This window comes from Lagenorhynchus albirostris, chromosome 11 (genome assembly GCF_949774975.1).
Source record: "Lagenorhynchus albirostris chromosome 11, mLagAlb1.1, whole genome shotgun sequence".
In the NCBI taxonomy this organism is placed as follows: Eukaryota; Metazoa; Chordata; class Mammalia; order Artiodactyla; family Delphinidae; genus Lagenorhynchus; species Lagenorhynchus albirostris.
This window is the reverse complement of record NC_083105.1, coordinates 59,694,520-59,716,306: the sequence shown is the minus strand read 5'-3', so window position 1 is coordinate 59,716,306 and position 21,787 is coordinate 59,694,520. Positions and strand designations below refer to the sequence as shown.

The window sequence follows — 21,787 nt, the reverse complement described above, 5'->3', positions numbered from 1 at the left end:
CAGGTGGATGGTGGTTCTCTTAATCAATGAGATAGGGAATGTGGGAAGCATAGCAGGCTTAGGGAAGGAGGTAAATAATGAATTCAGTTTTATACCAGATTTGAAGTACCTGTGGGACATGCTAATATCTCAGCCCCTCTAACCCCGATTTCTTCCAGCCCCCCCCTTCCCACATGTGATCGAGCCCCGGCTTTTCTCATTCCACTCTCCTATTCAGCCACTCCTGCCCCTCAGACTTCTAGATCTCCAGTCTCTTTTTTGAGCTAGATCGACCTGAAACAAAACAAAACGCACACACACAAAAACCCCCCAAACTCCTTGTTGCGTTCCATTTCTGAGCCTACAGCAAACTCCCCCCAACAACTTCATAATTGACTAGCTCAGGAGGCCCCTCTTCCCCCTCTCCTTCCTCTTTGACAGTCGTCATGTCATCCCATCTTCCCTCCCCCTTTCTTCAGCAAGACTGAGAAGTGGGTAGAGAGGTGGAAATGAGCAAAGAGAATGCAACTCAGGATGGGCCCATGTAGAGACTGGGTTCTGGTCTGGCCTTTCTTGTTGACCTTCTGCTGCCCAGCTGGACTAGAGCAAGGGGGGGTCACAGAATCACTGGCTGCTCTTGTGAGTGTGTGGTCGAGTCGAATTCTGAAGACAGAGAAGAGACCCCTTCCCCCAGCATCACGTGGGAGGCAGTGAGCGATGTGTGCTCTCTTGTCCCATAGACCATTTAGGGAACCAGTTGAGAAGGCACTCTAGCATATCTGTAAATGGCACGGTCCCAACACTTTAGTCATGGATCCATGAAGTCTCAATGAACTTTTAAGAGACCCAAACCTGCTTATTTTGCAGATGGGGAAGTTGAGGTCTCGAGAGGGTACGGACTAACCCTAAGGTCACTGTTTACATTGGGGCCGAGCAGAGCCTACAGCTCAGATTCCCAAGTCCCTGCCCCTACTTATTCCCATGCCTTGAGTGTTGCTGGCGTGCGTTTCCCACCAGAGGTACAAAAACCTGGATTCTTCCTTTGTCTGAGACCGTGTCTAGACCTGTCTGCCTAGAATCTAGAGACACGCACTGGAGCCTAGCGGTCTCCTTTTCCATGTCGTTGGCGCCGCCTGGTGGAGTTGCGGCGAATTCTCAACAGCCGTGGCTGCAATCCGAGACCTGGACTCGAAATGATTCCCCAGGGCCAAGTTGACACTTGAGCTGGGCCGGAGTAGGCGTGAGTGGGATGGGGAGCTCTGCTCACTTTGCGCAAGCCTCGGATCTTGCCTCCTCCCAGCCCCGTTTTCCCGTCCCCCTCCTTCTTCTGGCCCTCTTTCCTGTGTGCCCGCCCCCCCCCCCCCGCCCCCCGTCACCATACACATACACTTCTGATGGAATTGCTCCCATCTCAGCGGGCAAAGATAGAGTCTGAGTCTGGGGGACGGAGGGCAACGAATCCAGATTTTATTGTCAGGGAGGGGGAAAAGGGAAAGACGTGGGCTGGGGGCCGGGATTGCTACATCGTCAAGCATTAAGAGTTGATGGGGAGGGGAAGGCCAGTGGGGGCCTGTCCCCCTCCCGGGTCTGTGCTGGAAGGACTGACGATACGGAAACCACAAGGTGGGGTGGGGAGGTCACGACCCCGCCCGAGTTGTGCAGTGGAGGTGTCTGGTGGGAGGGGACAGCCATGAGGTCTAGGAGCTGGAATGGGGTAGGCTACAGACTGCAAATCCTGCGGAAAGGGGCGGGGCGGGGGCGAGGCTTCTATTGCTTTTTGCTCACAGTTTTGCGGAAGGCGAGGCGGGGGTGGGCTTGGACTGGACACCCCTTGCCCCCCTTGGTACCCCTTGGGCGATGGGTGCTGGTGAAAAGAATGGAATCCGGACTGGGAAGGAAGAAGGTGAGGGAAGGGTCTATAGGGGCATCTACTTGGTCCCACCCAAGTGCCAGAGATGCCACCAAGTGCTGCCCGTGGGCCCGGCTAGACCTGGGCTGGGGCGTGATGCGGGGCGGGCACAGTGAGGTTGCAGGCGGTAAAACCAAAGTGCTTATGAGGGACCCAGGATCCCGCCTGCTCCCCTCCCCCTGCGGAGGACGGGGGTGTTCACGGAAGCGCTTCAGTTTGGGGGTAGGGGGCCGGAGTCCCAGAGTCCGCTTATTGCCAAGAAAATCCATTTCTGCCCCCTGGACCCCGATCATGGCTTGTGAACCCCGTTTTGTGCTAGGTTTGGGGGGAAGGGCTGGATGCACATGGCTTTTGGGAGGGGGTGTCTCCAAGGGGGCCCGGGGGTGAGACAGCCCCCCCTTTTCTAGGGGAGAGGGAAGGGCAGGGGGCGGGGTTCCCTGAGATCTGGGGTGTTCCCCCCCTTCTGAAGCCCCCCTCCCCCGCTACCCCTCCCCTTTCCTGGAACCCCGTACCTCGGGGTAGGGGGGAAGGAGAGAGATCATTCAGGGAGTGCCGGGAGGAGGGACGGACTGGGAGCCCGGAGGCCTGGGTCCCGGCTGGAGGTGGGGGGTTTGAATGGGAGGGGGTTCAGGGTTCAGGTCAGTAGGGGGAGAAGAGGATGGGTCCGTGCGCAGTTCGGATGGGCCCGGGGGCCGGGTGGAGCAGGGGGTGGGTGATCGGCGGTCCCTGGAGAAGAGGTGCGGCGGGAGCCGGGCGCAGAGACAGCGGGGAGCCTGCTGCCGCTGCCATCACCGCAGCCACCGCGAGGGGGCTGGGGAGCAGGCCTCCGGCCAAGGACTTGGGCAGCTCCTTGGAGAAAGTCAGAGTGCCCTGCAGGGGGGAGAGGGGCGGGGAGAGGGAAAAGTCCTTCTGTGGCCCCGCAAACTCCACCTCTCCCAGGGCCGGCCGGCATCCCCTCTCCTCCCCGCTCCGGTCCCCGCCCCTAGGACGAATTCTCCATCGCCCAGGCCTCACCGCCAGCTCCCCGGCGCCCCTGGGCTTCTTGTGACGGCTCAGTAGGGGGTTGGGCTTCCCGGCCACGCCATCTCGGTGCCGCCGGCTGGAAATGTGCTGCAGGGACCAGTGGGTGGGGGGCTGTGAACCACGGGGAAAGGAGCAACCGCCAGGGAGCGGAGTGATCGCACCTCAGCACCTGGCCCCGCCCCTTCTGTGGCACCACAGGACGAGCCTGAAGAAGAGCCTCACCCAAGCTCCCTGTCCCCCCTCCTCCCTCAGCAGGTGCGCTCTCCAGAGTCCTCGGAAAGGGCCTTGGACCCACCTGTTTCAGTTGGACCTCCGAGTTGACCTTGACATTGCAGATCTCACAGTGGAAGGTTCGGTCCTGGGCAGGGGCCTCTGGTTCCCCGGGAGTGGGAGGCCCCAGCCGAGGGTAAGCTTTGATGGGGCCCAGTCCACTTCGGGCCTCCAGAATCGTCTTGTGCTTAGTACCTGGAGCCCCCAGAGGGCGGGAGGTAAGAGGTGGAAAAAAATTCTCCAGGCTTACTACGCCTCAAATACCCACATTTCCAATTACTATATTGGGGGGGGGCATCAAACGTGGGGGCTTTCCAAGGCCCTTGGGACCCTTCCAGACACAAGGTGGGTCAGGGGAGAGTCACAGTTACCAGAAATAGGGCGGGGGCGGGGAGGGAACTGAGAAAGTCAGGGGCTAAGGAATGAGGGAGATGATTAGGGAGGGAGATAGGCTGGTGAGTCTTCGAGGGTCCAGGGATGCTGGAAGCCAGGAGGGTTAGGACATAGCGAGCAGCGGGGGATGGGGACAGGGGAGTGGGCGTGGGGGAGGGGAGCCCATACCTTTGTTATGTGCCTCAAGCTGGGACAGGGAGTTCACTGCCACCTTGCACAGAGCACAGTAGAGCAGCCGCTTGGCCTTCTCCTCCTCTTCCTTGCTTCCCCCAGGCAGGGAAGCTGGGGCTGGAGTCCCCCCTTCACCCTTGGTCACACCCTGACCAGTCTCCGGAACACTGGGAGGGGATGGGGAGCCAGGCTGTTTCTCTGGGGATCCTGGGGCTGGACCCAGTCCATTTTCCATGGAAACTGTCACTGGGGGAGAAACATAGGGATCATCCCAGATGGCTTTCGGAGAAGATTCTTTATGTGGAGGAGACCTAGCCCCGTTTCCCGGAGGGCAAGGGCCCAGGAGTCCCCACCCTGTGACAACACGCATGCTCTCATGCCCTGGGCCAGAGCCAGATGTGGTCCAGCTGCCGCAGGCTGGGTGTGAGACTCCAGTGCCTGGCTCATTCTCCATAAGCTGGGAATGGCTGAGGGGTCCAGCCCCACCAGCCTCCCCTTCAGCCAGGGTGAAGCTGGCAGCCAGCCTGGTGAGGGGGAGAGGGGCACGGAACAAGGAACCTCCCCTCCGAGGCCTGCCAGCCAGCCTGGGCTTCCCGCCCGGCCAGCCCCTTCTCAAGAGGCCTGCCCAGTCCCCAGGGAGGCATGCCAAAGAACTCTAGGAAGGGGCAGAAGCGAGGTGAGGAGAGGTTGGGAGAGACAGGCACAGACATGGCAAAAGGGAAACAGAAACAGCAGAACCAGAGAGGGAAGAAACAGGGATGTGGGCTGCTCTATAATTCATGGCTTGATTAAAGATGCACAGGCCCCAGGCCTCAGCGCTGGGTTCTGGCCTCTGCACAGGGGAAACTCTAGCGCTCCCATTCTTGCTCCAGCAGCTGATCCAGTTTCCGGGTCAGGGGGAGGCCGGGGGTGGGGCTGGGGAGCTGGTGGGAGGGGACCTCCTGAGCCCTGCCAGTGTCCATTTTGCTGGTCCATCCTGTGATCTTTCCTTTTCTTTTCTCTTCCTCATTCCTGACATCATTTATCTCCATCCCAATCCAGACAGCACACTCACATCTCTATCTGGACAGAAGCTTCTGGCTTCCAAAAGCAGGGCAGGTCTCCTTACCTCCTTAGGGAGATACCCTAGGAACTAAGTGAGGTAATATGTATCGAGCACCTATAACAGGGCTAGACAGAAAACGCTAGCTACACCGCCACCATCATCATCCCCCTTTGACAGAGACATTACCAAGTTAACCTGAGGTGTTCAGGCTGAGAAGCAGCCAGAACACAGTTAGAACTCAGCTCACCCACTCGCCCTGTCTGTGCATCCCCGAGGGACGGTGTGTGTGTTTGTGTGTGTATGTGTGGTGAGAGTGGGGCCTGCTTCCCAAGCTGGTGGTGCAGCTCCTTGGTTTTCATTCTCCTTAGGGTAGGGCAGGAAGGACAGGCAAGGACAAGGAGGACATGGGGAAGTCAGGTCTCTCTGGAGTTGCCATGACTGACATCTGATGTAATCCCAGGATGGGGGTGGCTCGGATCGTCCGTCTTGATGTTCCTTCTTTCCAGTTTCTTGGCTGGGAGTTAAGGTTGAGGATGGCCACCAGCCACGAGGGAGAAAGAATCTCAGAGTTGCTTTCTGTAAACCCGGAAAAGACCTCACAGATCTTCAAGTCTCACTCCCTCATTTCCGAGGGACAAAAAACTCTGGCCCAGAGAGGTCGAAAGATCTACCCAAGATCACCCAGGGAGTTGCCTGGGTTTCCTGGGCCCAGTCCTCCCTGGGGGGAGCCCCCATGGGCAGGCCCTCAGATATCCTGATTCTCTCCCCTGCCCCTCTCCCCAAGATGAAATGGTCTCTCCCTGGATTTGGTGGTTCCCTCTTTCTTGAGGAAGTTTGCCAGGTAGCCTCACCCTAGCCCCTGTCTGAGTCACTGGGAGGTGGGGAGGACAGACAGTGGGGACTCTGCTGAGAGGAGCTGGGGCAGCAGTGGGGGTGACAGGATGGAAATTTTGCGTCACTGGCTTTGGCTGCAGGACTCACCTTGGGTGGGGCTGGGGTGGGAGCTGAGGAAGAGAGAGATGAAAGCAGAGGAGAGTTCTGGGAACTGGGGATAGAATGGAGGAGGCAAGTTCAGTTGAAGGATGCTGGGGGGGAGTCAGACATACCTGGACGGGGGGCTACACCCTCTCCACTTGGGGGCGTGCCGCCTGGGGGAGCTGGATCTCCTGCTTCCCGGACGCTGGGCTCCCTGCCTCGAGTCTTGGCAGCCTCGATGCCTTTGACTCTTCGGGCATGGCGATTACCCTTGTAGTGGGCCTCAGCCTGGCTCTATAGGGAGGGAGGAAGAAAAGGGAATCTGAGATCGTCTTTCATCTGAACGTTCTCCCCATGGAGCTCCTTCAGGTGCTGGGGTGGCCTCAGCAGGCTGCACTTAACCTCTCCCTACACCAGGGAGAGGTAAAACCCCATGTCGAGGACCCTGGTTACTCAGTCGCTGGGAACCTGGATCCCCACCTAGCCCAGGCTCTACCCCACCACCACACCCAGGGCCTGCCTGCTGACTCAGGCTTCCCACCTTGTCCAGGGGTGAGGGAAGGGGACCCCACAACTATAGGAGAACCCTAAATGGGAGGGGCCGAGCAATCTAGCCAGTCCGCATCCTCTTCGACCCCCGGCCTTCTATGCCTGTGTCCCCTGGCCCCAGGATACAGCCTTTGCTGCTCCTGGGACTCCCACCCTCACGCTGGGAGTCCCAGGAGCTCTGCAGCCTGGGCTGTACCCTGACTACTCCCCTCTGGGTCTCATTTTCCCTGAAGCCTCTGCGGACACCCTGGAGGACCCTGGCCCCAAGCCCAGCTCTGGAGACAGAGAGAGCAGCAGAGACAGCTGTCAAAACAGAGGCGCTTGGTGGGGGGGGGGGGAGGGGAGGGGAGGGCAAAAAGAGGAGAGGGCTGTTTACTATTGGCCCCTGGCCCCTCCAGTCTCCCACCCTCCAGCAGTGAGCAGAGCCAGGGTTGGGAAAGGGGATGCCTGGGGTCGAGGTCAAGGGGAGGTCTAAATCTGGGTTGGTCCTGGCTCCACCCCACACTGTGTGCACCCCCTGCTAAGAACACACAATCCTGGAACCACAAGGTCACCCAGACAGGCAGTAAAGTAGAAATAAAAGGTGTGGATAGGCAGGAAAAGACTGACAGCCCAGGGGTGGGCCAGGGGTGTGCAGAGCCTGGAGGCGTGGTGTGGCACGTGTGTGTGTGTGTGTGTGTGTGTGTGTGTGTGTGTGTGTACTGGGTAGAGAAACAGAACATGCTTTCTTTTTCCTACTCAGCAGAATGAGACTCTGCTGTTTTTCTCCAAAACTTCTCAGAACCTGCACGCCACAAAGCCCCCTCTAGACCCACACAAAAGTTCCAAGGGAGCCTCCGAGGGAGAAAATCTGGGAGGCCAGACACCAAGGTTCTGAGTTTGGGGTGGCTTCTCCCATGGGAGAGGCTTTCCCTTGGGAGAGCAGTGGGGGCCAGGCCTTGTGTGTAATTTGGAGGGAGGATGGTGGAGAGAGGAGGAAGCCAGGAGGTTAGAGGGAAATGGGTGAGCTGGGGAGGAGTTTAGCAGAGGCCAAGGAGGGCACAGGCTCTGCAGGGAGCCAATGACGTAACTCAGCCATGTACCCAAGACCAGAGGACCAGAGGCCACACTCCCACCCAGACACAGATGGCCACCTGTGTTCCAAGAAGTTCTGAGCCAGGGATGCCTCAGTCCCCAAGGGAGGGAGGGGTCAGCCTTAGAGGACTGGGCTATATACTTCATGTCAAAATATACAGCCATCTCTTGTCCCTCCCGAGTGCTTTCCATCAGTCCTGCCTCTCCTGCAGTATCCCCTCATATCCCCTTAATCCCTGCCCCTCACCCAGAGCTCCCAGACCCTGCCCTCCCCTAAGATCCCCTGGTCGTCCCTGCCCCAGCCAGTGGATGGGTGAGCAGCTGGGTTTCTTACCTGAGAATTGAAGCGGATCTGACAGACATTACAGGAAATGATGGGCCGCTTGGTCTTGAGTAAGGGTCCCCCAAAAGTGTGGGACAGTACAGCCTTCTGCACAGGGTCCATCTGTGGAGGCAGGCTGGGGTGAGCCAGGAACCCCAGCAAAAGCTCATGTCCATCACAACCCCACTGGCAGCAGCTGGGTTGAACCAAAGTCCCCAGAGCCTCCTCCCAATCCCCCAGCATGCCAGAGGGCTCTGAGCCTCAGCTCCCTGATTCCCTCCCAGCCCAATCTTCATAGCACTGGGAGGGACCTGAGAGATCCCCTGGCCCAGTGCTCCCATTTGACAGAAAGTAGAAGTGGTTTGCCCAAGGTCAGAGCATGACTTAATAGCAGAGCTGGGACTCGAACCTGGACTCGTCTCCATCCGTTATACCATGAAGATCAAGCTCTGTCACCTTGACCTTTCTCCGGGGCTGATCCACCAGAGGCCCACTCAGGAAGTCTCAATGCATCCCAGACCCTAGGGCTCTCAGCTGAAGCCTTCTTCGGCCTCCTCTCTGGGGCAAGACCATCAACCGAGCCAAGCTTCTGGTCCCAGGAGGCAGATGTTCCTAGCTGCCCACCTCTGCGCCCCAGGTTGCCCTGACACACTCATTCCCTGGACCTCTTAAAGCAGCAGCTTCTAGAGGGAGCAAAAGAGCCCAGGAGAGAGTAGGTGGCTCCAGTGGAGTCAGTCGGAGACCGTAAGAAGCTGGGCTGGCCTGAGGCAGCCCGGGACCTTCTGAACTCCCTCCCCTTGGTCACAGGGCTACGGGGCTGGGAGGGATCAGGAACGGCCTCTGCCCCCACCCTGGGTCAGCAGATGTCTTTGCAGTCTCCTGCCAAGAGTTCACATGAGGCGGGAAGAGGATGGGAGTTTCTGTCTGAGGCTTTCTGCGGTGAGGATAAAGCCAGGGGCCGAGAGGCATGAAGACTGCCTCCCTGCCCCGTCCTCCTCCCTTCTGGCCCCCAGGCGGCCAGGGAGAGGCGAGCCTGGAATGCAGCTGAGGCTGAGAAGAACTGGGTGGTGGCTGGGATCTCTCATAAGCATGGAACCAGATTAGAGCTGAAACCTTATCTTCTAGGTGGAAGGATCAAGTGAAAAAAAAGTTGCTGGGGGCACCCAGCTCCTCAGCTGAGGCCCTCCCTGCGCCCAGGTCTTCATGACTCCCCAGGAGACACTAGTGAGAGACAGGAACACGGAGCAGGGGGAAGAAGGTGGTCTGGAAAGGGGCTTTAGCATCCCTGTGAAATGCGCCATCCCATTTGGCAGTGACAGAGGCAGGAGCCAGGTTCAGATAACCAGGCTGACAGACCAGTGTCAATTTCCTGGCCTGCCGTTGGCTGGAAGCAGCCCCTCTCAGTGGCTTACTCTTCACCTCCTGGAAGCCCAGGTCCTTTTCAGGGAAAAGCCAAACAGGGGAAGGCTGGGTGTGTCTGTGTGTGTCTAGGCAGTCTATGATCAATCTGTGCAGGGGTGGAGTGTGAAGGCGTGTCACGTGCTGTGTGTACATCATTTCTGTATCAACAGTTCTGTGTCAGGGGCTCTGCCGAAGCCATGAATGGTCAGGTTGTGCAATCTTCAGCTGTGTGTTTATCGGTGTGAATGTATGATGTGTCTGGCAGGAAGACAGACCGAGTTGGAGACAGGCTTTAATCAGAAAGGGGAGACAGAGGTTGCACTCAGCTCCCAGCCTCCGGGCGACAGTCCTCCCTAACCAGGGACCCCCCCCAACTCTGCCCCAGGGTTCTCCATAGCCCCTGGATGTCCTCACATGCTGGGTGGGGAATGGAATTCAGCCCAAACAGAAACCCAATCTGGGCCAGGAAACCTAAGTCGATGAAAATGGTAGGGAGACAGGAGTGGGATGGAGAGGGGAAAGCAGAGGTCCCTGGCTCTGTCTGTGCCCCACCCCAGGACCCCAGCCTGCTCCCCAGAGTGGCTGAGGACCCAGTGCCCTGAGGATGACCTGTGAGCTGACTGTCCCCACATCCATCCCCTGCAAATTGGTCCCTGTCCCGCTTGGGTCCTTCCTCCAGGTGAGAGCCTTTTCCTTTGCACAGCCCTCTCCTCAGGCTTAAGTCCATAAACACCAACTAGGGGTGGGAGGTGGGCAGAGAGGAGGGCGGCAACCCAGTCAGGTAGGTCCTTCCCACCCTCTCCTCCGGGAACTGAGGAGACACCAGGCTGAAGGTGAGGGTTCCTGGGCCCAATCCCTGCGCAGGTGGAATATGAGCCACTGAAGTGCTGCTCCAGGCCAAGGTCAAGAGGCCCTGGTGACCTAGATGAGGGCTCTCTGGGGAGGGGTGAAGGCCAGCATCTCCCAGAGCCCTCTCACTCCAGAGCCCCTTCCCTAGGATTTTGGCCTAGACACTGTCTGGAAAGGTCCACAAAACAGTCTCCTCCCACCTGCCCTCCAATAGCAGACATGAAAGGGAATCGCTCTCCTAAGCTGGGGCAAAATGAATCAGGAAGGGCAAGGGGGAGGGAAGGGGGAAACCAGATCAGGAACACCAGGAGGGGCTATGATTATATTTCCTTCCATTGCCCTTTATCTGATGGCTCCGCTGCCCCTGTCTGACCACCACACCACCTCCCCGCCCCAAATAAAGGCAAAAAGGGAAGGGGGATGGAATCTCAGGGATGGGAAGACCTGAGGGACAGGAAGGATTGAAACAGGAAAGAGAGGGAGCTAGAGGGTGTCTAAAGAGCAGGTGGAAGCTGGTGGGGGAGGGATGCTAGGAAGGGGACTAAGGCTGAGATGGGGTCAGGGCTGCATAAGGGATCTGACCGGCGGCGTGGCAATTTGAGGGTAGGTGCAGGACCTGATGGGAAGTCTGAAAATTTGGGGGACTTCAAGGATCTGAGAAGCAGAGGCCGGGGTATCCAGTATGGTGGCAGCAGTCTGGGGGGCGCCAGATGGGATCCGGAGATTGGTTGGGGCCGCGCCGGTCGTGGGGGATGGGCCGGATAACCCGAGGACCAGGCGAAGGGAGAGGTAGGGAGCCGGGCAGGGGCGGGCGGGGATGGGGTGGGGGGGCGCTGCGGCAGCGGCGGGAGCCAGGGAGAGAGGAGGGGCCGGGTGGCTTACCCTGCGGGACCCCGGGGGACGCGGTTCCATGGCCCGGGGTGGCGGACCCGGGAGGGGAGGCCGAGCCTGGCCGGGCCGGGCAGGCCGGGGACGCGGCGCTCGTTGCCCGGGTGGCTCGGGGCTGTGCGGCCGGGCCGGCCCGGAGAAGGGGAGGCGGCGCCGGCCCGGCCCGGAGCCCGCCCCAGAGGCGGGGCCGAGGACGGGGGCGGGGATAGGGAGCTCGGGAGGCTTGAAGGGGCGCTAGGGCGAAAAGAAGAGAGGACGGGGTGTCCATGTCCAGACACTGGTTCCAGAAAGACCTGGTCCTGGCGAAGGGCCCCTCGGCCTGGCGACGGGGCATTGACCAGATGCTCCACTGGGCTTCCTCCAATGGGGACCCTTGCTGGGTCCAGTATCCCTACCAGTGGCCGACCCTGTTTCTCTAGCTTGGACCTTTCTCCTTTCTTTCACCCCTTCCACCCTCGCTCTTCTGCTGACAGCTTCTCTTTCGAGTCCGCAGACGACCCTTTCCCTGCTCCCTCTGCACACGACCCCTGTGCCCCTTATACATGTTACTTCCCCTACTAGGGATGCAAGACCGAGCCCAGGTACCCAGGTGTCAGGCACTGCTCTCTTAGTGACTCCTCTGAACGGTGGAGCTGGGGTCGCCCAGGGCAGAAGCGACCTCAAACTGGGGACATCATCCCTAACCTCTTCCCACCTCCTCCTCTCGCCCGCCACCTGCTGGAGAACCAGGTTCCCGAAGGGCTTATGCTTCGTGCACTTGCTGCCCTCTGGCGGTAGAGTGGGGGCAGCACTGGGGGACGAGGGACAGGAGGGCAGAACAGCCCACTGCCCCAGACACTTCCTTATCCTCTCTGGATAGGTCCTAGGATTCCGGCTCTCTCATCTCCGGATCTCATCCCCTCCGTTCCACCTAGGGCCGAGAGATGAGCGAAGCAGGGGCCTGGATGTAGAGAGAGGCTGTCTTTGGGAGACAGTGAGGGATGTCCAAGGGCAGAGGGACGCATAGTTCAGGGAGGGGTCTAAGGGGTAGGAATTACCCGAGTAGGAGACATCTGGAAGTATTAGTGCAGGGAAGGAGAGACTCTTCCGTGGATAATAATACCATCACCACCACCTAATGCTGACTGAGCCCTTGGAATGTGCCAGCGTCTGGACTGAGCTCTTTGCGTGGATTATCTAATTTAACCTTTACAACCACTATTATAATAGTAAATACTATTATTATCTTCATTTTATAGATGAGGGAACTGAGGTTTAGAGAGGCTAAATAATTTGTCCAAGGTCATAAGCTAGTAAGTGGCTGAACTGGGATTTGAATTTAAACCCGGGCGTTCTGACTCCAAAGCCCTGTACTTAACTGCTGCACAGTACTGCCAGGGCATGTCTGCAGCTTTTCTGCAGTCCTCATTCCCCTGCAGAATTTGGCACTATTGATGCAGCCTGCCACACTCTCTCCCTTGGCTTCTCCAACTCTATAGGAACTTGGTTCTGTCCCCACCCCGTCCTGTGGCTCCTTCATTTCCTTTGCAGGGGCCTGCCTCCTCCTGTTCCTACTGCCTAATTCTGCTTATTACCCAAGGCTTGGGCCTTGGAAACTACCTTTCTCTCTCTGATCCTCTATTAAATAAAAACAATGAAATAACGTAATAATCACAGCAGCTTACACTGATTGAAAACTTACTTTGTGCTAGGTGCTAGGCATTATGATTATGTAATACGATTCTCACAACAACCTTGCGAGTTGCTATTACTGTCTTCTTTTACAGCTGATAAAACTGAGGTTCAGAGTGGTTAAGTAATTTGCCTAAAGTCACACAGCCAGTACTTTTGGAAAATCAATTCAAATCCTGCCAGTCTGATGCCAAAGCTGGTATCACTCAACACCTGGCCACACTCTCTCCAAGCTTATCCACTCTCATGGCTTTAAATAGCTCCTCCCCACTAGAGGCCGTGGAGCCATGAACCTGGGGAGTCAGAAACTTGGGATTATCCACGTGAATCAACTAAGTAGCTTTGTGATCTTGGGAAAGTCACTTAACCTCTCTGGGTCAGTGTTTCCTCATCTATAAAATGGGGACAAAGATAGGAGACCCAAGGTTAAGTGTAAATCAGATATGTAGACTGGGGGGAAACTATTCCCAGCACCTTCTGCTCCAGTCACACCCAGTCAACTGCAGTTTCTCAAGTGCTCTTTTTTAGCCCTTGTTTCAGTCTGCAGTGTTCTCTGAAATCCCTTTTAAAATCCTACTAATAGTTCTTCAAAGCCCAAATCATAACGTCATCTGCTCCAGCTTCAATCCCTTTTTCCTCTGCCGTTTCTTTTTTTTTTCCTGCTCAGCTCTGGTTGGTCCCCCACCACACGCAGTAAGTCTTTCCTGACACCCCCTTGGGCTCCCCTACAAGCTACCTGCCTCCAGCACAGCTCTTCTCACACTATAGGGTAAATGCTAACTTACTGTCTTTCCTACTACACCGTGAGCTCTCCAAGCACAGACTCAGTCCTGTGTCCCTGACACCAGTGCCTAGCACATAGTAGGTGCTCAAAATTTTTTTTGTTCAATTGAATTTTTGTTAGTGTCTCTGTCACAATATTTATAACCCTTCCTCTGTTTTGCATTGTAGATCACTGCATACACATCTATACTTCTTTCCTGAATATAGCGCCTTTAGCATGGGAGCATGTCATATTTACCCTCATGTCTCCCTTTTATCTAGGACAGTGCCTTCCTGATCGTCATTACTCAATTTTCTCGTCTGTAAAACGAGGATAAAATGACAGCTACCCCATAGAGTTGCTATAAAAACTGAGATATGAAAAATGCTTCGTAAACCTCAAAGCGCATTGCAAATGTTGGTTTGGATTCTCTGGGAGGAGTTTGGAGGAAGCAGCAGGTATAAAGAGAACTGTATTTGGAGTCAGATGCTCTGGGTTCAAATCATACCTTAGGCACGTACTGCGTCCACTTAGATAAATCCCTAAACCCTCTGGGCTTTAGTTTCTGTCTTCCAGTATGTCAAACTGGAATAATAATGTCTACTTTGTTGGGTTGTGGTGAGGATTAAATGAGATCAAGTATAGAAACATCTACTGCAGGGAATTCCCTGGCAGTCCAGTGATTAGGACCCCACATTTTCACTGCTGAGGGTCTAGGTTCAATTTCCTGGTTGGGGAACTAAGATCCCACAAGTCACACAGTGTAGGCAAACAAACAAACAAACAAAAACCACACACACACACAAAAACACATCTGCTGCAGTGCCTGGTGCGTAGTTGATGCTCAGTACGTGTTTGTAACTGAATATGGTTTGATGGTGGGTTACTTGAATTGAATAAAGCTGACTTCCCCCAAACCTTTAGCTCCAGCCCACTCTCCAGGACCCAGATTCCAACTGTCTGCTGGACATTTTTGGCTCAACGTCCCACTGGCCCACCAACTCGCCATGTCCTAAAGTGCGTTCAGCAGCCTCACCCCAGGCCAGCCTCCTCCTCTAACCCCCTGTCCCTGGCAAGGTGAGTTCTTTCTCCCGGTCACAGAGGCCTGAACCCCGGAGTCATCCTTGACTCATCTTCTCTCCCCTACCCCCAAATCCTGGTTGGTCACCGTGGCCTGTCAAGATTTCCTTGGAAAAACCTCACCCACCCCGCTTCTTCACGCACTCTTCCGATGCCGCGGGCCCAGTCTGGCTCTCCAGGTTCCCCTGCAGGCCCTTATTGCTGGGACAGCCTCCTAACTGGCCACCATCCTCCAGTCTCTGCTCCCTTCCATCCAGATGCCCCACTCACCTGCCTCAAACACTGCCCCTTCCCACTCACTCTCCTGCTCAAGAATGGATAATGCCTCCCTACTTCATAGTGATTAAATCTAGACGACTTTGCCAGCCCTCCAAGCCCTACCCCACTGACCCTACCCTATCCACCCAACGGTGGGCTCCAGAGAGCTGCAGCTTACAAACAGCCTGCTTGTGCCCTTGAAGAGTCTCTCTTTCCACCTCCCTGTACTCACTACCACCAGTCTAGGTCTTGTGACTTCTCTCGATGGTGGACTGAATGAGATGATTCATATAAAACACCTAGCACAGTGTCTGGCCCATAGCCGGATTTCAGCAAATATTAGTTGTTATTGTTGTCAACAGTATACCAGAGAGCCAACAACACTTGTAACTGACTAGAAGTAAAGGAGATGGGGCCCTAAGAAGACATAAGGAATTAGATACAAGAGGAGAAGAGGGCAGGGACGGAAGCAGCGGGGGTGGCGGAAGGGTGGGGAAGGCAGGCAGGCTGCTACTCACAGTGCTGTAGTTGCTGAAGAGGCCCAGGGTGGGTGCCGGCTCCAGTGGGAAGGGCAGGATCTGCTTGAGGTCCAGTGGGGGCTGCATGATGGGGGGCTGCCGTAGCAGAGGGAGGGGCCCTGCCCGGCTCAAGCTGCCTAAAGACCAGAGAAAACATCATGTGGGGCAGGAAGGCTGAAGCTCAGGAGCCCAACCCAAGCCTGGCAGTCCCACTTCCCAGCTGGGGGCCCACACTCAGAAGTGTGACCCCCACCACACACACTTCCCCTGCTGGCTGGCTCCGGAGCAATGGAGCACGGTGCCCTGTGGGCCTGGGGGAGGGCGCAGACCTGTTGTTCTTCCCTTCTGGGTGATTTTCACTTCCCCCTTCTCCAGCCTCCCTCCCCCAAGACCTTTAGGCATTTTACAGACCCAGGAAAATCACAGGCCTTCTCTGCAGGCCGCCTGCTGGACCACAAGGACTCCGGAGTCCCACGCTCCTGGCTACTCCCTTCTGGTTTTGCTTTCCCCCAGGGAATCCCAGAGGCTAAGTCTTACCCCAGGGAGAACTGTCAGGTGAGTGATTCATCCCACTGCTTAGAGAGGAATATTGAGGCCTGCATTTGGAGGAGGGCTGCTGGATCTCTCAGGCTCCCCAAAGTTATGATTTTGTCCCAGTCGTAATTCTTAATTAACTGTCGATGTCTCGGGGTAGGAAAGTGGCATTCGATCTGGGAGGTGGACTGCCTGTGGCCATTCTCAGAGCCCCTTCTCCCCACCTTCCTGTCCTCCCCAGGTCCCTCTGTCAGCCGCGGGAATGTTCAGCTCAGGCTCTGCGGGAGGAACTGCGACCAGTCCCTGGGAGGGGAATGCCTGGGTCTGACCCCAAGGGGAACTGAAAGTCCACTACCGTCCCTGAAAGCTTCTCCTCCTGCCCCAGAGCCGTGGGAGGAGCCCTGCCAGGCTCCGCACGGCTGGCCCCTCTGGGCTTCTGCTGGCCCAGCTCCCTTCTGCGACTTCTCTGTCTACCAGTCAGGGAACTCTGGCTGCCCTTCATGGCTCTGGCAAACCCCTGCCAGCAACAGGGGTCCCCAGGAACAAAGGCAAACCCAGGAGGCTGCAAGCTTAGCCCCGTCCTCCCATGACCTTACTGGGGCAGAGGGTCCCCCTGGGATCCTTTCCTACTCCCTCCAGAGACGGCCCCTTTTCATACCTTCAGTGTCTGGTGCCTGCTGCCCCCAGGCAGTGGCCTGGCCCTGGCCCCCCAGGGGCCTGGGCCTGACAGCGTCCCCTTCCCTTGGTTCTGCCCCCTGCCCCCTCCCTTGCCAGCCTCCCCCCCAGTCCAGTCAGTAGAATCAGCCAATCAGAGTCCTGGAAAAGTGGGGCAGAGGGGAGGGCGGGGGAGCAGGGATTAGGGGAATCGGATGCGAGAGGGTGGGGGTGGGGAGGGCTCAGGCACAGCTGGGGGCAGGGAGCTGGTCCAGGAAGGTCTGGAGGGGTCTGTCTTTTCCACCCACTGCTCCGACTGGGCAGCTAGGGTGCCTGAGGCAGAGAGGGGTCAGGGCTGCTGGGAGCTTGGGCTGCAGACATCTAAGCGTTGAAGGAGAAGGCCAGGATGCTTGGCTTTGGCCCTTGGACAGCTGGGGGTCTGTGTGTCATGTCCCTTCCCTCCTCTGCCACCTCGGGGTTGAGATGGGGTAGGGGGAGAGGAGAGAGAGAGACAGACAGACAAAAGTGAGTGAGATAGAATGGGAAAGACTGACAGAAGCAGGAACAGGCGACTGAGAAAAGGGACATAGACACTGAGAGAGAAGAGGACAGGGGACGATGGAGAGATGAAGAGAGTGAAATGAGAGAGAAACAGAGACACCGCTGAGAAGCTGGACACAGAGCTAGAGACGAGGGCAGAAAGACCAGAGAACAGAGAGAACGAGAGAGGGAGAGAGGAGAGAGAGGGACCGACAGACTGACGGGGCAGGGCGACCATCTCCCCTTCCCCTCTGTCCACCCATGGCTTCTCCCCTCTGTGCCCGCCTCCTCCCGCCTGGCACACAAGGCCAGGGCAGCCTTAACGAGCCCCAGGCGGCATCAGGAATGGTGAGAGAAACCTGAGCAGTCCCAGAGCCCCAGGCACCCAGCACCCACCCCAGGCAGCTGGCCCGGGGCTCGCGCTTGCTCCGGCCCCAGAGAGGGAGGCAGCTCAGCTCCTTGACCCTTTCCTGGCTCTGAACTCTCCAGGCCCCCACCCCTCAAACAACCACCTCAGAGGAGAGAGGTGAGTTCCACAAAAGGCAACAGAAGAAAACAATGTTTTCAGGCAAAGCACCTTGAGTAGTAGCACATTTAATCTCTGAGGTAACTATTCTATGGGGTAGCTGCTGCTGGTTTTTAACCATCTGACACTTGAAGAAACTGAGGCTCAGAGAACTGAAAAAGACTCGGCTGACGTTACACAGCCTGTAAGTATCAGAGCTGGGATTTCCATCGAGGTCTGCCACCCTCTTTCTCTGCTACGCAACCCCAAAGGGCTCCCATGTAACCCTGAATTCAGCAGAGATCTGAGAAAGGCTTCCATCTTGTCCAAGGAGAGGACGGGGAGAACAAGTTCCATGTACTTCCTGGGGTTGGAGGAAAACAGGTAGCAGCCCGTCAGTTCCCTCTAGCCAGCAACTCATCTTTTCCACTGACAGGAGCCCTGGGGTCGGGGGAGGGAAGGGGAAGTGGGAGGAAGGAAGGAAGGATGCAGTGAGGCAAGGAAGCAAAGTGGGCAACTGGAGATTCATGTGTCTCTTTCCCAGATTCCTGGGTCCACTCCACTGAGATCAGAGGTGGGAGGGGGCAGATGGCAACTTACGGGCCACGTGGGGAGAAACTGGGCCCTTGGTGTCAGGTAGCCCACGCCTCAGTCCCCTCTCGGCCATCCTGAGAATAATAAGGGCCCACTGTATGCCAGGCGCTTTACATATATGCCCCCCTGCGGACGGCTCTACTGCTCACTAGCTGGGTGACTAGCTCGTTTCCGAAGCCTCTCTGTCTCATTTCTCCTTTGTCAAATGAGAGCAACGGTACCTGCGTTGTGGAGTTGTTGAAAGGATTGAACAAATCCATGTAAAGTGCTGGCCTGCCACAAAGAAAGCTCAATAAATGTTTGCTAAATAAACGAATCCTCATCTTATAGATGACTGTCAGCTCAGAGAGGGGGAGTTAACTGAGCAAAGTCACACAGCTAGTGAGGGATTTGAACCTGTCTGGCTGGCTCCAGACAGGGCTTTCAGGCACCACACTTTCCTAGGGATGGAGGGGGAAAAAGGCAGGAATATAATAAGGGCTGTGAAGGAGGAAATCCAGGGCTTCATATGGCTGGTTAGGTGAGGGCTTCAGGTGGGTTTGGAGGAGGAGGTGGAGAGCAAACTGGAGTGTGTGTGTGTGAGTGTGTGTGTGCGTGCGTGCACGCACGCGTGCAGGTCTGCACACCATGTCAGGCATGACAGGGAGGAGCTGAGGCCTGGCTGGGACAGGCCACTCCAGAGGGAAGCTCATTAGCTCCAGCAGATAGAGCCCCACCCAGCTCTGTGGGGAGCTGCCAAATGCTTTATTAAAGACAGTTCCCAACCACTTTGCGGGGGGTGAAGTCTCAGTCCCTTGGATGGATGGCCGTCTGTTCATTTCTGCACCCCACCTGGACCTAGGCACTTTGATCCTGCTCCGGTATCCCCCCAGCACCAGGCCACAACCAAGCCAGGTCTGACTCCTTACTCCTTCCATCCCACTCAGAGCTCGTCTTTTCCTTCCTCTCTTCCCCAGAAATTCTGGCCAGGTGGGAGTCCCAGTCCCTTGGCTGTCTCCGGTCGGGCCTAGGGCCTGAAGCCCCTGTGGCAAAGAATGGGAGTGTCTGCCAGTGAGCTGGCTCTGGGAGCAGCAGCGTCAGGGTAGGAACAGGAGCCAGGAAGGATGTGAGGGTAAGGCTGCAGGTTAGCGTTCGTCTGGAGATTGGGCCGCGATGAGATTCAGATCCCAGAGAGGTATCGGGGATAAGGTTGCACGTAGCGTTAGGGCCCAAGGTGGTGAAAAACATGGGGTCAGCACTGGGTTAAAATGGGAATTACGCTCTGGGGCCAAAGGAGAAATGAGATTTGCGTCTGGACTGGAATCTCATCTCTAATCCATCCCCTTTTCACTTTAGGCCTTTTGGCCTCTTCTAACCCCAGAAATGCCTAAAACTGGGGGATTAAGGGGAGAGCCTGGAACCCCTAGATCTTGCCTTCTTGACCAAGTCTCAGGTATTTGAGGTATTTGTCCCCTTCTGCTGCAATTTCCCCCTTCTTGGCAGGAGGCCGGCTGAGTGCTGGAAAGGCTTTGAAGTCAAAGATGAAAGCAACAAGGGGATGATTATGAACAACTACTCAAAACATCATCCCTAATAACCCCGGGGGAGATGTGGGCGGGGGCAGGGCCTAAAGGGGGGAGGTGGCCAGGAAAGGCAGAAGGAGGACTCCTGGGGAATTTTCCCCGGCCTGATGGGAAAAGCCTCCCTCAATGCCCCCGCCCCACACACCACACCAAGGGCCCAGTTGGAGAGGAGGGTAAGCAAAGTTCAGAACGGTGAACCTGAGTCCAGAGCCACCACCTTAAACCTGGGCCCACAGTCTAGCTCTTGAGCAGGCAGGCTGGGCCTCACCTGCCGGGCAGAGCACCTGCACACAGACTCAGTGGACCTCAGTGTTCAGAACCTGAAAACCTTAGAATGGGCCTCAGGCCTGGCCAGCAGCTGCCTCCCTCTCGCCTTCCTTCGTCAAAGAGGGTTAAGGTATGTGGCCTGCCAGGCTTCCCACCCCTCTGTGGGCTGGGCACAAGGAGGGAGTTAATCGCAGTGTCCTCAGGGAGGTGTGGTGGGCGTCCAGTTGGTGGCCCCTGGCATTCCTCCTGTGGTGGGATCCTGGGCTGGTTCGAGCAGGTTCCCGAGGTCCTCTCCAAGGCCTACTGACCAGGAGAAGCACGACTCAAACTGGCCTGTCCTGGACAAGCGTGATGTTGCCTCTGGGGCCCGTGCCCAGGCTGGGGCCGGGGTGCAGGGATTGCACAGGTTGGAGGAATGTGGAGCCTGTGCTCTGGGAACCTGAGTCCAAGTGTGGTGGTGGGGGTCACGCCAGGGTCGGGACAGTCTTCATAGATGGGCCTGGAGTCTCCTTCCTGCTAGAGACACTCTTGGGAAGAAGGCAGGCAACCAGTCATTCGTGCCTCTGTTGGCTCATTCATTTAATGGATTTGATGGGGTGCCAGGTGGAGAGGGGCAGATGTAGAGGGGTGAGAGCAAGGAGCTACAGGAGTTGGGGGGTGAGAAAGGGGTGGAGGAAGGAGGGCAGAAGGGGGGAGAGCCACCTAGTGGGAGTCAATAGGGGTCAAAGGAAAGAAGAAAAGCAAGAGTCAAGGGGGCCCCAGCAGAGGGCTGAGGTGGGAGCCAGGCGAACCCTGGGGTGCCAGCATGCAGCCAGGTGTCCCTGGTGGGGGGCAGGGAGACCACAGGTGTCTGGGCCTGGGGGGGGTCTCCCACCACAAACAGGGCCCAGGAACCGGCCTAGCCAGGACAAAGGGCAGAGGGCAGAGGTCAGAGGACAGAGCAGGCCTGTGGACTATCGTGGAGGCGGGGCCTGGAGCCCGACTGATGAGGAGTCCTTTCCTCCCCCTCCCGGGGCTCCCTTCCCATGTAGGTCATGAGGCTGGGGTGGCTGTGGCTGAAGGGATGTCAGAGCCCCGCGGCAGTCTCCCTCCGCCATCCTTGTACTCCCCGGGGCCCCTTCCTCTGCTGGTGCCCCCGGCCCAAGGCAGGGGTGGGGGTGGGGTGGGGGAGGAAGGAAGAAGGCGGCAGCCGGGAAGGAAGGGCCCAGGCAGCCAGAGCACGGAGGCAGAGGGGCAGGTCCCGGCGTGTTGGGGCAGGATGGCTGCGGAGACAGGATCCGAGCCGCAGGGGCCCTGGGATGGACAGTTTCCCACCCCTTTTTCTCCCCAGACCCCTTATCTTCAGCCCTCAGGTTCCCACCTCCCACCACACACCTCGAAGCTACACCCACCATCTTCTCCCCCCGCCCGCCCCTCACTTCCTCCTTTCCCTCTTATCCTGGGCCCAGAAGGATGTCGGAGTGTTTGAGCTAAGGGTGGGGGAAGGCCCCGGGGCGGGGCGGGGGGGGGGAGGGGGGGACGGGTCAGAACCTTTCGCTCAACTCCGCCAGGCCAGGACCAGCCCCTCCCCCAGCCTCTCGTAGACTGTCATATAATATTCATGAGCCTCATGAATACGCAATGTTCTCATTACGGGGCGGGGGTCTTACTCGGCTCTGTGTCCCCCTTTACCACTCCCTGGATCACCGAGAGAAGAAGTGGCAGTTTGGGGAAGAGGGAAAGAGGGGGCCCCAGATGTGGAGCCAGATGAAGGGGGAGGGGGAACCGGTGGCTGACGGGCGGCCGCAGTCACCGCGGTGCGGGAGGTTGGGGGGTGACCTACTGAGAGGGACCCAGGAGCCTGGAGCCGCGGAGCCGCAGAGCCCACTCACCGAGGATCATGCTGGGGACCCAGGCGTCCGCGGTTCCGCGTCGCTCTGTCCCGGGGGCCGTTCTGGCCGGGCTGGGGGTACGGGGGGTGGAGTCGGGGGAGGAGCAGAGGCCGACCGAGGCG

General features: G+C 57.4%; 1 protein-coding gene across 7 annotated transcripts; it reads right to left on the bottom strand.

Annotated features, from left to right (window-relative positions):
* Nucleotides 1-1,422: 1,422 nt before the first annotated feature.
* ZNF385A (zinc finger protein 385A) lies at nt 1,423-21,787 on the bottom strand. 7 transcript variants are annotated; one of them, XM_060165985.1, is made up of 8 exons: nt 21,666-21,787; nt 15,139-15,275; nt 7,723-7,833; nt 5,897-6,059; nt 3,743-3,991; nt 3,207-3,376; nt 2,903-3,022; nt 1,423-2,758 (listed from the first exon to the last, which is right to left on the bottom strand). In XM_060165985.1, exons 1-8 carry the CDS (start codon nt 21,673-21,675, stop codon nt 2,528-2,530), a joined length of 1,191 nt encoding a protein of 396 aa, XP_060021968.1. In that variant the 5' UTR covers nt 21,676-21,787; the 3' UTR covers nt 1,423-2,527. The 7 variants fall into 7 exon arrangements, with proteins under 7 accessions (XP_060021968.1, XP_060021971.1, XP_060021970.1 ...); XM_060165988.1 differs by lacking the exon at nt 21,666-21,787 and adding an exon at nt 19,796-20,058; XM_060165987.1 differs by lacking the exon at nt 21,666-21,787 and adding an exon at nt 16,331-16,422.

Coding starts and splice junctions, on each gene's coding strand:
- ZNF385A (XM_060165985.1), bottom strand. Junction 7,834..15,138: donor TCTTCAGCAACTACAGCACT/GTGAGTAGCAGC, acceptor CTGCCTCCACAG/ATGGACCCTGTGCAGAAGGC. Junction 3,023..3,206: donor CGGAGGTCCAACTGAAACAG/GTGGGTCCAAGG, acceptor CGTGGTTCACAG/CCCCCCACCCACTGGTCCCT.